General features: G+C 36.3%; 2 protein-coding genes across 2 annotated transcripts in view; one reads left to right on the top strand and one right to left on the bottom strand.

Moving 5' to 3' along the window:
- LOC306875729 (voltage-gated delayed rectifier potassium channel KCNH8-like) overlaps positions 1-5,473 on the bottom strand; it is a 116,871-nt gene extending 111,398 nt beyond the window's left edge. Inside the window, exon 1 of the mRNA XM_079426438.1 lies at positions 5,251-5,473. Within this exon, the coding sequence (XP_079282564.1) occupies positions 5,251-5,326 (76 nt within the window). The 5' untranslated portion in view covers positions 5,327-5,473. The remainder of the gene's footprint in view (positions 1-5,250) is intronic.
- A 3,912-nt stretch (positions 5,474-9,385) lies between these two features.
- On the top strand, positions 9,386-17,228 carry LOC306875799 (isocitrate dehydrogenase [NADP] cytoplasmic-like). Its single transcript, XM_079426542.1, has 9 exons — positions 9,386-9,572; positions 10,423-10,552; positions 13,412-13,703; positions 13,901-14,006; positions 14,470-14,647; positions 14,959-15,110; positions 16,338-16,478; positions 16,579-16,741; positions 16,937-17,228. The coding sequence occupies exons 2-9, from the start codon at positions 10,431-10,433 to the stop codon at positions 17,028-17,030; spliced, it is 1,248 nt and encodes a 415-aa protein (XP_079282668.1). The 5' UTR covers positions 9,386-9,572; positions 10,423-10,430; the 3' UTR covers positions 17,031-17,228.
- The last annotated feature ends 77 nt before the right edge of the window (positions 17,229-17,305 follow it).

The raw sequence follows: 17,305 nt of genomic DNA, 5'->3' as shown, positions 1-17,305 counted from the left end.
CAATTTTGAAGCTTCGCGTGTTGCCACAGAAGGCGGTTCTATGTGACTTGTCTCTCAGGTCATTCACAGCCTGTCTCTCTCTGTTTCTCTCTGAATTGTTGTCTCACCGGTGGCCAATGTTTTCTTGTCTTCTCTTTATAATAAGGGGCAGATTGTGCCTAACCATGGAGCCAGTACACCACCCTAGGGAGAAACTCTTAGCCACACACACATAAAAAACTAGTAGAAAACCAGTCTTCCACTTAGTCTTCATCCTAACTTCATGAGACAGCCGTAGCCTGTGCTGAATCGCCTCGAAAACACCAAACGGACATTTCAAGATTTTGCTGATTACCGTTACCCTCTCTCCATCCACAAATGCAGCCACTGCAAACCTTACAAAAATTCATCATGGTAACAATAGTTTCTGGCAAAACTTCATATAGTTTCTGTGCTGACCAGATCATGTCCGGTTGCTAGTTGGATTCTAGTGATAGATATTCTCAAACACACATCATTTACTGTAAATCCATCTCATTTCTGAACTAAAAATCAATGTTGAGCACTGATTTCTACTGTCTTCTGGAACCTAGGGTATTCTGAATGGTTGCTTTATAGCTACTAATGAGCAGCCCAAAGAAAGCCTGTGAAAGAGAGAGAGAGAGGAACTGAAGAAGCAGATCTGCTTCACACAGGTGCAAGAAAACTGGCCAAAATGGCTGACTGGAACAAATACAGAAGGGGGGTCTCCAGGAGACTTGATGTGCATAAGTGAGAGAAATGTGTGTGAGTGTGTTTGTGCAACTTACACACACACACAGACATACAGGAGCCAAGAAAGGGTCCATCTGGTGAACATACTCTAACCTGATTACAGAGAGCAGACGAACAAAATTAATATAGACGATTCACTAATTCAAGGACTCACTGGCACGATAAGGGTATTTCTGGCACTGTGACCATAGCAAAATAGGAGCTGAGGACTGACCAGAACACAGAGATATGAAATATCTGATCTCTTATACATTTGCGGAGCTATAGTCAACTAATTACCAAATACATACTGTTTAAATGTATGTTTTTTATATATATTTATTATTATAACATGTTTTTATTTCAGATAAATTGTGTTCTAAATGCTGCTATTCATCAAAACATCCTGAGAAAAAGTATCTTCCACAAAAAAAGTAGCAAAACTATTTCAAAATGGATAATAAGAAGAAATGTTTCTTGAGCACCAAATATTAGAAAGATTTCTGAATTTCATGTGAAAGTGAAGACGGAGTAATAATGCTGAAAATGCAAATTTTCCTTAACCTACAGCATATAAATAAAAATAAATAAATTACATTTAAATATTAAAATAATATTTCACAACATTTATGTTTTTATTTTTGATCAAATAAACTCTTGTAAAAAAAGTAATATATTTAAAATACACTTATTTCATATTTTGTATAGTTCAAATCTATTACTGACATATAGCTCGATCGATATTCCGATATCATAACTTTATTTGGAGCATCACTTGTGCATAATGCACATTTCTTAATATTAAGCCTAAAATGTGTTTTAATATCACTGATGAGGATTATATGATCTTTGAATATCGGTCCTTAAATGTAAGATATTGAAAGTTTACAAAAGTATACTTGCAATAGTTCCACTTTATACTAAAATATACTTCATTATATCTTTAGTTGGACTTCAGCATTACTTCTGCACAATTAAAGTGTATTAAGTACAAAATTAGTTGTTCCATTTTACTAAAAGTACAACTGTAGGAATTTTTAAGTACATAAATAGGCCTATGTAAATTAATTTGTAGTATACTTAGCATGAAATAAATGCATTTCAATTTTTTTCACATTTTACTATATTTATTTTTCATTAGGGAAGGCATCCTTGTGAGACTTCTTTCACAAACACTACCAAAAATATCCTTCTGAATGGTATTGTGTATTACATATTAGGTACTTATCAAAAGACTACAAATCAAGTACACATTAGCTTCTGTTAAGAAGAGAAAGTGATTGTTTACGTGTGTGTGCAACTGTGCGACTAGACTCAGTCTATGCCTCACTCTGTTTTGTTCAGTTTCTTTCTCATCTGCTTTGCAGATTTAACAAACGCTCAGACAGGCCGAGATGAATTCATGACACTGGCGGCTGTTAATTATGATGACTGCACTCGGTTTGCTTGGGGGTGTGTAATTAACTGTGAGTTTGGTGAATGGAAAGGCCTGCATTTATTCTGTCTGAAATGTGCTGAATGCTCTGAATGAATGTTTGATTGAATATGGATGACAAAGACCGAATCACATCCTTTTTTTCCCATTCTCTCTGAATCGGAAGCTCTTCACTGCAAACGCTTCGGATAGCTGGATTTAGTTAGCTCATATTGAGAATGTGCAGCGAGATGTGATGTCTAGGGATCAACACATCGCTAGCAGATGGAGGACGGTCTGTCTGACATCTTCACGCTCAAGGGGACTAATATATGTAGACAATAACAACAAAAATCTATCTTGCATGGTTGTAAGGTCAGTCAGTATAATCTAGAAAGACGGGGAAAGTATAAATGCATACTAGCGCTGGAGCGATATACTTTAGAGCTAGGGTTTACTTTACTTAGTAAGGGTGTACTTAGTGTACTATCAAAGTTTTATGATTTCTGAGGATAAAACAGATAATTACAGCCAAAAAACATTTAATACCCACAAAATAGGCCTAAAGTGAAAATTTCCATTTATTAGCAACATATATAGTTTTATTAAAACAACAACTATACCTATCAGACTATAATACAGGTCACATTTAGCTTTGTTGTCATGCAGTGGAGTAAAATAACAAACGATGCAAATGATGCTTCTTTTTTCCCTGTCATTACCCTTGGCAAGCAGTGCTCTCTGTGGCAGAACGCTGTCTGACTGCTTGCGCTTTTTAGCATCTTTAATTCATGTTCCGATGAGGACAGATAGTTTCTACTGTATATTACAACACTATTTTTTACACAACTACTAAGTTCATATTTTCCACAGCTTATATATTTCACTATTTATTATATTTGAATATCATTGTAATAAAAAAGCTCATATTTTTACAGCTTATATATTTCTTATATCATCATTAGAATACATTCTTAGAATACAAAATAAATAAATAAACATAGGATTAATATTATCTTATTGGTCTTTTAATATCATTTTCAGAAGAATCATATTTCTAAAGATTGATCCGGTCATCCCTAATGCATACTCTCAAAATATCAGCCACAATAAAGGATGAGTCCATCACTTCCTGTTAGAATGTGAGGAGCCCCAGAGCATTAACGAAGTCCAGTGTTTATCAGGATCTACAGCAACTATGCCCTCTCTCTATGGGCCTGTCTTTGAACTCCTCTAAAATAGGAGCACGCCAGCAGCACAAACTCTCTTTCTCTCCTTTTCTCTAGCATCAAACAGCAGAATAATACCTTTGATAGTGCATGTCACACTGAGTTTAAATGCAGCTGATGCCAACCATGTGCGAGGCGATAAAGTGGCAAATGATAATATGAGTTCTTGTCTTTACCAGCTCTGAGCGAAGGATCTCCAGAAGGCGTTGTACTTCAGGCTTTTATTGCAGTTCTATTTTCTATTAACAGTCATAGGGGTCTTTCTCTGAAAGCAGTTTATCTATTTATCGCTGATGATCAGTTAAAGATAAAAGCAAGTGGGGTTGTGATCTAGAGGTTGCACACAATTGATAGTGTTGATAGTGATGAACCTTTGAGTGATTTGTACAGCCTTTCAATTGCCAATCCAGATGAATATTATGAGTTCAATAGAAGTAAATGAGGCCCATTTTTAGATGATTTAAAAGCAGAACTGTACATTTTATAATTTTCCAAAAGCTGTTCTTCCGTTAAAACTAAAAAGCTGAATAATTTTAGTCATTCTTGGGGTTACAGGGTTTATGGAATTTCATTGTCACGGCAACAAAGTTGTACAGTTTAAACAGAAAAGGTTAGTAAGCATTTTTTTTTTCCTCCACATTTAAATGGTTTCAACCTGATGCATATTGTTTATGTTTTGGGCTATACTATTGAAGCTATTAAGAAGAGTGGAAATGAATTGCATTTTTGTGGTAATCAACATTATGCCAGAAACGCTGTCAATTCACCTTAGTTTGAATTTAACCAAGAATATCTAGACCACTGGACAGACAAATGGTTTTGGATGTGAAGCTGCATGTTAGCGACCCTCTATCCACTTACACACCCACGGCTCAGCCGGACAGAACACAAGTTACTCATCCCTTCTGTTCAAACAACACTTTACAAATCAGCTAGATCGCCACACTCTCACTCTGTGTGGCTTTACATGAAAGATCGGCCTACAGAATGGGAAGGGAGCTCAAAAGTGTGTCTTCTCACACTCATCGGCAGCACTGGAGTAGTGACAGGCGCACCTGTCTTCCTCTTTAAAAGATTTTTGTCCTCTTTCACCCTCAGTGAGCCATCCAAATGTCAAGTAAAATGTATTCTTAAAAAACACTGTTAAATCTTATTATGTTGCTTCTGTTCAGATTACGTAATTATTTGAGATGCCGAGAATAAAATGAGACAAAATGTACTAGGGATGCCAGGGAACAGATCTCACCACAGAACATCCAAAATAAGCAGATATGGAGCAACCTAAACTCACCAAGACAGGGCAATGAAACTATGAATCCCTTTCTCTAAGATTTATTAAGTACAATCAAGAATTACCCAGAGCTCAGTGTTACACAATACCTGTAGCTGACAAATAACATGGACATTAACTTTAATTCTTTACCAAAATGCAACGTATTTTATTATAGGCTATTTAAATATTTTATATATTTTAATATATTTACTATATTTAAATATAACTATGTTTAAACTTTTTTACAGTTCGCTTAAATTGTCCTGCAATGTGACAAGTACAAATATTCCATGCACTCTTCTAATTATATGAGGCCATAAAACTGCGTGCATGCATAATTATAAAATACTGTCCAAAATACTTTTAGCTGTAGTATGGCAGTATGACTGCTGTCACTGGTTACCCTGAACAATTTTATGAGACAATGACCAACCAGCTAGACGAAAGGATTTCATATGTCCACGCGCGTGCATTACGAGCTCTTACAACCGTTCCATTTTACGCACTACTGTAAATAGCTTCGGGTGACTGTTAAAATTGCCCAAAACACTTTGTATTTGCATTTCACAATTTGGTGAAGTTGGTACGGTCTGCGTACTTACGGGTGCCATCGAAACGGGTGGCGATGGTGTCGAGGAAGGTGTTCTGCGGGGCCAGCAGACCTCTCATTACAGGCATCCTGGTGCGGGTCGACTGCGTCCTCCTCCCGCCTCTGCGCCCAGCAGTGGACTCCTGCTCAGCCCCGAACCCGGGTAAGAATCGGGATGTTCCGGGCGCGCATCCTAGACCCTGCAGGAGCGCCCCGATCCGTGATACGCGCGGCTCCACTTTGGCAGCTCAACAGTGACCATATCCTTTAACAAAAAGCCACATATCTGCCTCACATCGTGTCGTAAAGAGGGCGAAAATCCGCGTACGTGTCTTTGTAATTCAGGTGCTTGGAGACGAGATGAACCTGTGCGTAACGGCAGCGCTGGAGACCGGAGCTCTGACTGGTGAGGCGACTGCGCACTGATGCCGTGTGGACTCCTGTGGCGCCACGATCTTTCCTCTCTACATCTATATTACTGGCTTTCTCTGGTTGCTATAACCAGCAGGTGTCACGTCACGTGGTGAGCAATCTGGCAAGGAGGCTAGAACCCTTGTACTGGTTGTCTTTTTGTTAAGGATTCTTTATTCAGATGAAATGATCAAAAAACAAACCAAATTTTGATTTAGTAAGAAATAAGATTTTTTTTCCACAAGAAAATACTTCGTCACTGTGGAAGGTTCTTATTGTTTCTTGATTTTACACATAAAAAGTTAGATTTTTTTTAAGGGTAATAACATGATGGTTATTTACTTAATCTGGATCCAAGTTATTCAAAATATACATTCAAACTACTTGAATAGTCTACACCTCATTGATAATAAACACATTTGTCAGGGTGGTGTAACTGTAACTTTTTTTTAAACAAGTAGATGAAAGAACCTGATAGAAAAAAATATATTTTCTTTAGAGAAAAAAAAACACTACTAACAGAACTTCAAAAATACATATTTTATACTTTTACAACCATGTTTAAAAATATAATTATGTGCATATAGTAACATTGTCTGTTAATTCACAGTCCAAGGCAAGTATTTGAGTACAATTTAGAAAATTAGTAAATTTTAAAAAATAAATTATACAAAATTTAAACGTTTTTCAAAAATGGACACAAAGCACTTGTTCTAAGTAGATTCCTCCTTTTTATCATGTCCAACATCATTTGTCATTGATTCATAAATCAAACAGTATAACTACTGTAAGTGCAAGTGTGTTTTACTACTACCCCTGACTATTTCTTTTTAGATTTAATTTTGTACACGATCAATGTGTTTGAGGTCAATAATAATACAACACAATAAATAGGGGAAAAATAGCTATATTGTCATTTTGTCAGACTGTAAAAGATATTAGGCCACAGCTGTAATGCAAAACACTTGTGTCCATTCTGTCTCATACAGTTTGCAACTTGACTTATCAGGATTCCTTTGCCATGTCTTGCATTGCTATAAAAATATACTAAAGAAATGAAAGGCAGTTTTCAAGTATGCTAAACCATTACAGTACACACCGGCACAAAGGACAAAATATGGTTGTGGTGGTCACAAGGGACTCTTACTACAAACTGAGTGATGGAATTGCGACATCTGCCGGTAAATATGAATTCTGCATTCACACAGGAGATGCCAAATGACTGCTCAGTGCTCACTTTCACTCCCTTCCTTCACACACAAACTCAGAGGATAAGCACACCGTTTCAGCGGATTGAGAATATGGACTGCTCAAGAAACAGAATGCGTTTTGGAGGTTGGGTGAACCTGTATCTATCTGTCTTACCTGTATCATCTTCTGTTTCATCTGCTTTTGTTGCTGAAGATTTGCAGGAGGCACGGAAACTAGAAGTCACCCATATATTATGTGTGCAGGGGAAGGCTGGTACAAAACCTAATCATTAACAGCTTGGTTTATGAAAACTGGCATTGGAATCGCTCTTATTCTGTTACTTTTGGTGGCGTCAAGACGCACTTTTATGACGCGTATGTTACACCAATTAATTGCCTACTTGAAAAAATATACTTAGGTCTGTTTTTTAAGAATGTTTAACAGAACGCAACCCAAGTTTAAGGGGGTGCGTTAAAAGCAAGGAAGGACTGGCTTTAAAATATGATAAAAGTGATGAAGAGAGGGGATCCAAAATGGGCGGGGCGTATGGTTCTAAATAATATTTTAGTTCTAAATAATTTTTGTTTCAACTCTTAATTGTTTGTTTTCAGTTCGGTGTCTATTTAAGCCATCCGTGTCATTCATTATTAATCTGTAAAGTATTGGTCATACTGCTACCAAAGTAACGCATTAGTCACGTGGTAATTGTTACTTTTCTGTTGATGAGAATGCACGAATCACAGTTCTAGATCAGTGGTTTTCAAACCTGGCCTGCACATGTTGTATGTCTCCCTTATCAGACACACCTGATTCAGCTCGTTAGTAGAGACTGCAAGACCTGAATTGGGTGTGTCTGATAAGGGAGACATACAACATGTGCAGGACAGGTTTGAAAACCACTTTTCTAGATTAATGGATTAAGGCATATTCTGTTGGGAGAAATACAAACCCTGCGTCCCAGTGTGCATACTATCCATCCGATCTGCCCTAAATAGTATTGAAAATTACTACTATCACATAGAATTTAGGATGGATAGTATGCACAGGCATAATGCTTTAAAAAATATAATAATAATAATAAAATACTTCACTAAACACAAAACTTAATACAAATACAAATTGCAGCAAAAACATAAGTGCAATTAAAATATAGATAAATATATGAAAACAAATACGACACAGGGGTTTATCATCAAAATATTATACAGCTTGAAGGCTTTTTTTATATGCATAAATTTTAAGAATTTTAAGAGGATTGACAATTCCTTCTGGTAATGCGAGAGAATGATGGCATTTTTTATAATTTATAATAATTAATGGGGGGGGGGGGGTAAATTAGTAAAACTAATTTACAATAGTCAAAAATAATTTAAAAAATACATAGTGAGTGCCTACTGCCTACATTTATTGCTTGTCAGAATGTTAAAATGTTAATCTATGAGTCTAAGGCCCAGTTTCACAGACGGGGCTTAATTTAAACCAGGACTAGTTAAATTAAGACATTTACCCCCGGTTACACAGACAAGGTTTAAACCTAATCCTAGACTAGAGTTGTTTCAACTGAAAGAAACTTGCACTGACTGATCTAAAAATCTAAAAAAATAATCCTGGTTTAGTCTAAACCCTGTCTGTGAAACCAGGCCTTACCCCCAGTTTCACATACAAGGCTTAAGCCTAGTCCAAGACTAAAATGTAAGTCTGAGCTGGTTCAACTGAAAGAAACTTGCACTGATATTAAAATATATCAGTGCCTTTGTTTTGTCTCAAGATGCGCACCAGTAATGTTTTTTCCAAAGCACGTTTATAAAAATTACTCAAATGTCCTAATTGAACTATGGCCTAATCCTGTTTTAGTCTAAACCCTGTCTGTGAAACTGGGCCTTAATCAGCTTTTATAAAAATGCCTTCGAAGAAAATGTTACATGTGTGCATCTTGAGACAGAACAATGTGACTGGCATGTTTTAAGATATGTCAGAGCAAGATATTTTTAAGATAGTTTTAATATTTTTGATATTTTTAATATTTTAATATTTTTTTATATTTTAATATTTTTTTATATTTTCAAGATATTTTTAACATTTTCAAGATATTTTTAATATTTTCAAGATATTTTTTAATATTTTCAAGATATTTTTTAATATTTTTAAGATACAATTAAGAGTCTAGGACTAGCCTTAAGCCTTGTCCGTGAAACCGGGGGTAAATTTTGTGTGTTCTAACTAAGCAAGTTTTTAATAGATTTATTCAAAGTCATAAAATTAAAGTCATTTTCTTCACTTTTTTACAATTGAAATAAAAAGACCAAAAATTAAGAATTTTCTTAATTATTGCCCATTTTATTTCAGTTGTAAAAAGTGAAGAAAATGGATTTGTGATCCTACAATTCAACAAATGGTCCGCATTTTTGAGCTGCATAGCGTCTCCTAGAGGAAGACAAGTGTATGTCTCAAAGCAAACAGCTATTATCCAGAAACATGCCTCCCAATAGGGTGCACTGCATAATGAAGGAGGGACTAGTCGTTTGAGTGCAGTTCCGTATTCTCTTGGATTGGTGCAGGATTACCTGATTGAAGAAGTACATGTATGAGCAGAGCTAGAGAGAGCCTATGCCATCCGCTCAGCTGATAGGAAACAACGCCTTCCAAGACTAGTCCAAAAACCTTAAGCCTCCATAGGACACATCAACCATCTGATATCTCTCCATTTACTCCGATACAATCTCAAAAGAAAAGGTAGGCGTTGTATATTGAGTCGCGATCGTTCAAAATAGCCGGCAATTCACATTACAGTCGCTGTTGTTTGATTTGACGTTTCCTGCAAAGTGCCTTATTGAAGAAAACACTGTTAAAGTGATACATTCATTAGAAAAGACGAAAACATCAGAACTTAGGCGGTCATATATGAACGACATATTTAAAGATTTGTTAATGTTGCATTATTATTATTTTTATTATTATTATTTTACGACAGATCGTAAACAGGTTCGTCTAAATCCTTCATTAGTCTTAATAAAACAGTTTAAATGTGCAAAACAGGATCGCACGCTCTGTATTTGACCTTTGTCCTAATTGTTTTGTTACGTAACCAGTGCCAGTTTGTGGAACTGCAATAAGACGTTGAAACATTTGTTAATAGTGACACAATTGATGCGATACACTGAATCTCTCATGGCGAATAAAAGGCCTGTGTCATATTACACAACGGCTGCCAGTCTCTCAGGTTCTTTTACTTTAGTTGCATGAGAATAGCTGATGTCTCTCACAAAAGCTGGTACATCAGTACAGAGATAGTAACACCATAATGATTGTGCTTGCACAGTAGTTCAGGGTACTTAAAAGAACAGCATATTTTACTATGTCCAAAAATACCACAGTATTAACATGCAAAGGTATTAGTATAGCCATTTATGAAAAAACACACAAACTACAGACTTCTAAATCCACTGTTCATTAAAACAGGTTAAAGGCAAAAATGCTGATTCACTGGTTGTGTAACTTTTCTCAATGGAATCTATTCCTCCTTCGGGAAGTAAGTACTGATCCTACTATACAGCTTAACATATAACCATCATTGGTCTTGCAGGGTCCAAAATGTCTCAGAAGATCAAAGCAGGTTCTGTTGTCGAGATGCAAGGAGATGAGATGACCAGAGTAATATGGGAGCTCATAAAAGAGAAACTAATTTTCCCTTATCTGGAGCTCGACATGCACAGGTGAGATTAAATGTGTGTGAGATTAAGTGTGTGTGTGTGTGTCACGTTCTCAGCAGGTGAGCATTTCTCTCATTATATCTGATTTCCCTTGTGAATACTGAAGTTTAAGACTGTATGTTAATCTGATTTAATGCCAATTAGTCTTTTTTTACCCATAGCGCTAATGTTAATGCCATATTAATACTTTTTGCACTATGAAATCATTTGTAAACCCATTTCAAAATCCACTGTTATAAAATAATTATTTTAATTGTATATAAAATTATTTTGATATATAATTAAATTATATTTAAATATAAATAATAAATATTTTAATGTTAATTTTATTTGTTACATTTTTGATACTGATATTGTAATTGAATAGTTTTCAATTATTTTGATATTTATAACCAATATAAACTTGCCACAGCCTTATTTTAGTGACATAACTGTACATTACTAACAATAATCATGCCATTGAGCAGGTTCCTGTCAAATTTTACAAATATGACATTCCCTGTTGTACAGATGTGGTAATCCTCAAGGCCAAAGGGAAATGTTATCTTCCCATAAGTTACCACTTTTATTACCTAACATCACTTTCTGTGCTTTTCTGTGTTATGAATTGTCAGCATCTATACTTTGAACTTTATAGGTTATGGTTTGATCTGACTATAAAGACATGCTTTTTTGTTAAAAAAAATAAATAAATCAAGTATTTAACATTGTGCATGAACTTGACCTAGAGGTTTGAAGAATAGTTGCAAGGTAAAAAGTGGGTCGGTTATTGGTCTGATAAGAGTATTATCAGTATGTTAGCAAACAAGGTGTCGTCACTTAAGAGGGATCTCTTGATGCCTGTCCATTCAGTCACTTCCACTGAACTTCGTAAGATTGTTTGCGTATGTTTACTTGTCATTTGTGCTTTTAGTTGCATTGTTAAATGCCGTCTTTGCATCACAGGTTTGCATTGATGAATTGAAGTCTATGGCAACTCTTAAAAATGTATGTTAAGTTGTTTTGAAGTCCTCTAGCGCCACCAACAGTTTTTCAGAATCATTATCACACCAGGGAGTGGAAGGAAAGTGGGTGAAAGGTCACAGCATACTCAATACAATAGTGAGGACATGGAACAAGGAAAGTATGGGAAAGTTCCTCCCCCCGCTGGCAGTGCTGTGTTGTAACTCGGAGATGCTCTCTCCTAAGTGTGTGTTAAGGCTGTCACAATCTTTCTAGCTAGTTGTAGAGTCTCTGTGAGGACGCCTTCATTAGTTCAGTCATGCATATGCAGAACAGATGAGGCCTTTCATTTGCTTTCAGCTGCTCAGAGCACGAGTGAATTTAAATTGTGGAAAGTTTTATTTTGAAGATGCATGACTATTCAGAAATTAAGGCATGGTTTGGTAGCTGGAAATCACAAAGCATTTGAGTGTTATTCATTACCACATAACTGGGCCCACACATAGTCTATGCCTTAGAAGTAGCAGAAATTATATATATGGAGATTTGGAGAATCAGAGATGTATAATGTTGATATATATTTTCTTCCACCCACTATGTGTTTAAGTATGTTCTTAATTTAATTGCTTTTCAAAATACAGTGGTGGCCAAAATTATTAGAACACTAGTATTTTCACCAGCTAAAAAAATGGTTTTAAGTCAGTTATTTCTATCATTTGCTGTCAGTAGGAAATATCAGTTTTACATGAGTAAACATTCATTTTGTCATTAATTGTTATAATCTAGTGACATTTTTGTTTGCATAAGGAGTCTGACAACAGCCAGTGCTCCACACAGAGATCTGAAGAAACAGAACAAACTGAGACAGACTAAATCCAGAAGAACTGTGGCAACGTCTTCAAGATGCTTCAAGAGATCTACCTGCAAAACTACCTGAAAAACTGTGCGCAAATGCACCTAGGGCAAAAGCTGCTTTAAATGCAAAGGATGGTCACACCAAATGTGGATTTAATTTGGTATAGAGAAGTTAATTGATAAAGAAAATCTATTTATGACATTATTTTTGACAGAATTCTCATTTTACAGCATTTTTACACAAGTGCCTAAAACTTTTAACAGTACTGTAGCTTTGCAGGTAGGTTTCTTGAAGCATCTTGGAGATGTTGGAGACATTATTTTTTAACAATTCTGCTCTAGCTTCTAGTTCCTAGTCTGCTCTTTCTCATCTAACACCGTATTTAAATGCTTTCTGCGGAATTCCACAGTTTTTTACCCCTACGTTTAGAGAAGGTAGAAACATGTAAACTACTACTGTACAAAACTGTTTTCAACACTGATAATAATACAAATTCTGCTTTGTAATCACAGCAATAAATTACATTTCCAAATATATTCAAATTCTAACAGTTATTTTAATTGTTATAACATTTTGTCTGTTTTATCACAGTAAGAAATGAATTGTTCTATTTCAGTTCACTAGAACAGTGTGACTTTGTGCTACATTACCATGGCACTAGTTTCCCATTGACCTCATTTAAAGCGTGCCATGGGACGCCATCTGTCTGATTAGTAGCATAGTGGAATGTTGTTCTGAGTCCAACATCACCAATTTGGCTGCCACTGTGAGCTAGGTTGTAGGCTTTTATTTTTTAATTTTGGATGTTTTTATAGTAAAGTATAATGTACAGTAAGCAGAAAAGTAGGGACTCAAAGCAGCTCATAGGTCTACTACGGTTATAAGCTATGAAATGCATTTTTCCCATTTCCATTTGATTCAACATCAATAAAATTTTCTAGAATAATAGACCTTTGTAATAATTTTTTGTCCACTAAAATGTAGTTTGCAATAAGAACATCATGGAATGGTTCACATAGTTTAGCAAAACTCATAAGTTTTCTGTTTTGCTCTCTGTTTGGTAGCTATGACCTGGGAATGGAGAACCGCGATGCCACCGATGACAAGGTGACTGTTGAGGCGGCGGAGGCTGTGAGGCGCTACAACGTTGGCATCAAGTGTGCCACCATCACTCCTGACGAGAAGCGCGTGGAGGAGTTCAAGCTCAAGAAGATGTGGCGCTCTCCCAACGGAACAATCAGGAACATCCTGGGTGGCACTGTGTTCCGCGAGGCTATTATCTGCAAAAACATTCCCCGCTTAGTTCCTGGCTGGATCAAGCCTATAATTATCGGCAGGCACGCACATGGAGACCAGGTAGGGAGCTCTTACTCATTAGAATATCTGTAATTAAGCCTAATTGTGAATTTGTTCTGGGATTTTTGTATCTTTTATCATACTTTCTGCTGTTTTATCAAAGTTCACATTATAGCTAAGCAGTCTTTAATATCGGTGAAATCACATTACAGGTAAAAGGTCTCCTGAAATAAATATGTCCTTTTCAATTTTAACAGTACAAGGCCACAGATTTCATTGTTCCTGGTCCTGGAAGAGTGGAAATGACATACACACCTAAAAATGGAGGAGAGCCGCTCAAGTTTGTTGTCCATGACTTTGAAGGTAGCTAACATTGATTCAAAATTTCAACTGGAATTAGTAAATCATCCAGGTAGTTTTTGCATAGTATTTTATGAACACTGTAAATTCGGACATGCTATTCTTTTCACATACTGTTTTGTGCCTACTTAATAGTCAGGAAGTATGCGATTTTGATTGCAGCCCTTTTGTATGTCAGAGATGTCTAAATGTCTCTTTATGGTGATGGTCATGACAGTGGACTGTCTCCTGTGAGAGCATTGAGCATGTTTGTCTTGTCAGTGTTACAGTATGAGGCCACATGGCCAGATTAACACTGTCCCGGCTCTGCAAATACTGATTATATGAAATAGATGTTGTGCAAAGATTTGATATTTGATTTGAAATTATTGGAACATAGCCTAGTTGTTTCTAAATAACACTGGCACAAGCCTATCTGCTTTTAGACCAGGTTTTCTTGGCAGTATTTGTGATTATGTATGTTTAGGTACTGGTGGAGTTGCTCTGGGGATGTACAACACCGACAACTCAATCCGGGACTTTGCTCACAGCTCTCTCCAGATGGGGTTGAACAAAGGCTGGCCGGTGTACCTCAGCACCAAGAACACCATCTTGAAGAAGTATGATGGCCGTTTCAAAGACATTTTCCAGGAGATCTATGACAAGTGAGTCCTCAATGAAATGGTTGTTTTATGAACTGTCACTGAATAAATTCCCCCTGGTAATCAATTTAGCTACACAGGGTTTTTTGAACAAACGAAAATGAGCCCAAAACCACCTGTTATAAACTGAATTTTACAGGCTTACATAATCAATAAAAAAACAAATTCCTTAAAAGATTTTCTGGCATCAGAGTATAAACAGCATCATAATCCCATATGCCCACATTGAATAAAATGACTGAACGGCAAACGATGAAAAGTAAATTCAGACAAAAATGATAAGAGCATTCTGACACAGTGTGTGTGTGTTGCAGAGAGTACAAGGCTCAGTATGAGGCCAAAGGTATCTGGTATGAGCATCGGCTGATTGATGACATGGTGGCTCAGGCCATGAAGTCTGAAGGTGGGTTTATCTGGGCCTGCAAGAACTATGATGGAGATGTGCAGTCAGACTCTGTAGCTCAGGGTGAGTAAAAGTGCAGTAAAATTACAATTGATAATCATGTTTTGCACACCACCGATGCCGAAACATTGTCTGAAAACAGTTACCTGAATGAATTGTTTAGCATTGACCACACACACAATATACTGGATAAAAGCATTAATTTATTAAAAAAAATAAAGAAATGGATAAATACTTAAATTAAATAATTCTTATTACTTTTGAACGTGTGTGTATATATGTGTATATACCTATATATATATATATATATACATACACACACACACACACACACACGCATGCATGCATACATATATCAATCATTATAATCCTGGTACTGTAGGCGTTGGGACTGAACCAGATAATATTAATTTCCAGTGACTAGGGGCAGGATTGCTTTCTAATTACTGATAGATTTCAGCTGGTGCCTTGGCTTTCCATGCCTTTTTGCACCTCCCTTTCTTCATGTGTTCAATACTTTTTCCCTGTCATTCCAATTTATAAAAAAAAAATTTATATATAAATAAATGGAGGATAAGCTCAATATATACTACTGTTCAAAAGTAATAAGATTTATTTCAATTAAGTATTTATCCATTTCTTTATTTTTAAAATAAATTAATGCTTTTATCCAGTGTATTAAAATTGAAAACGGTTGTTTTTCATTTTAATAATATTTTTGAATATCACAGTTTTTACTGTATTTTGATCAAATAAATGAAGCCTTGGTGAGCATTAGAACTTTTTTCAACTTTATTGTATGGTAGTGTATAATTGTGTTAATTTAAGTTTGCATGTTTTTGTGGTGGTTTGAGTGAATCTCCTTTAAAGGATTAGTTCAATTCCAGAATAAACATTTCCTGATAGTTTACTCACCCCGATGTCATCCAAGATGTTCATAATCTTTCTTTCTTCAGTCGAAAAGAAATGAAGGTTTTTGAGGAGAGCATTCCAATATTTTTCTCTATATAGTGGACTTCAATGGGAGACAACAGGTTGAAGGTTTAAATTGCAGTTTCAATGCAGCTTCAAAGGGCTCTACATGATCCCAGCCGAGGAATAAGCGTCTTCTGTAGCGAAACGATCAGTCATTTTCTAAAAAATAAATATAAATGAATGTACAGTGTTTACAACTTGAACGTGCAAAGAAAGCGAGTTTTTCATGGGTTGGGCATTTACGTAATATTACTCACTGTAAAAGTTTTCTGAAAGAATTATGAAATTTATAGTGTGTAAACTTTCTGTTTCTAGGTTATGGGTCATTGGGTATGATGACCAGCGTGCTTGTGTGTCCTGACGGGTGTACAGTAGAAGCTGAGGCAGCCCATGGCACCGTTACGCGGCACTATCGCATGCACCAGCAGGGCAAAGAGACGTCCACCAACCCTATTGGTGAGGAAAACACACTTACCTCACTACGACTCTTAATCAATAAAATCCACAAATGAGGCACAGGAAAGTGCTTTTCATTATCTTTTTTTTGTCCCATCAGCCTCTATCTTTGCATGGACACGAGGGCTGCTGCACCGGGCGGAGCTGGATAAGAACACAGAGCTGCGGGTGTTTGCTGAGGCACTGGAGGCCGTTTGTGTCGAGACCATTGAAGCTGGTTTCATGACCAAGGACCTGGCCATCTGCATCAAGGGCATGTCTAGGTACATCTATTATCTTGCTCTAAAACATTTGGTATTTATTGAGGGACATTAAAAAGATGTTTTTTCAATTAGATTTACAATAGACTGCATGAATTCCATGTTAAATGCTTTATAAAAGTATAGCAGCAAGACTTTATTAACCTATGTAAATTTATTTTAGATTTTATATTAACTTTTTTCTGTTAACTTTTTCAGTGTCAAACGCTCTGATTACCTCAACACTTTTGAGTTCTTGGACAAACTGGCTGAGAATCTGAAGATTAAGTTGTCAAGCCAACCCAAACTGTAAAGCTGCTGGGTGTTGACCGGGCATTCACACACGCACACTCTGACACCCAACCCTCAATCCTGTCTAACTGGGAGCAAAAACAGAGCAATGATTGACTTTACCACTACAACCAGTAGAGGGAGTAGTGCACTTTCAACTGGAAGACGAAACTGCCCTTTTAAATGGCAGGAGCCGCTGTAACCTTCATTGTTTTAAAAACAAATTAGAAACATTCATATAGTAAATTGTATCACTGTTTATACATTTTGTCATTGCAACAATTTATTCCCAGTTGT

This window comes from Barbus barbus (assembly GCF_936440315.1).
Source record: "Barbus barbus genome assembly, chromosome: 10".
NCBI lineage: Eukaryota > Metazoa > Chordata > Actinopteri > Cypriniformes > Cyprinidae > Barbus > Barbus barbus.
The sequence above is the reverse complement of the archived record's forward strand: the minus strand, read 5'-3'. Positions and strand labels throughout refer to the sequence as shown.

What these genes read in the sequence shown, in the direction of transcription:
- LOC306875799 (XM_079426542.1), top strand. Translation starts at nt 10,431, where the DNA reads ATGTCTCAGAAGATCAAAGCAGGTTCTGTTGTCGAGATGCAAGGAGAT. An exon ending in TTCCAGGAGATCTATGACAA is followed by an intron (nt 14,648 to 14,958) that starts GTGAGTCCTCAA and finishes TGTGTGTTGCAG; the next exon opens with AGAGTACAAGGCTCAGTATG. An exon ending in GTCAGACTCTGTAGCTCAGG is followed by an intron (nt 15,111 to 16,337) that starts GTGAGTAAAAGT and finishes TTCTGTTTCTAG; the next exon opens with GTTATGGGTCATTGGGTATG.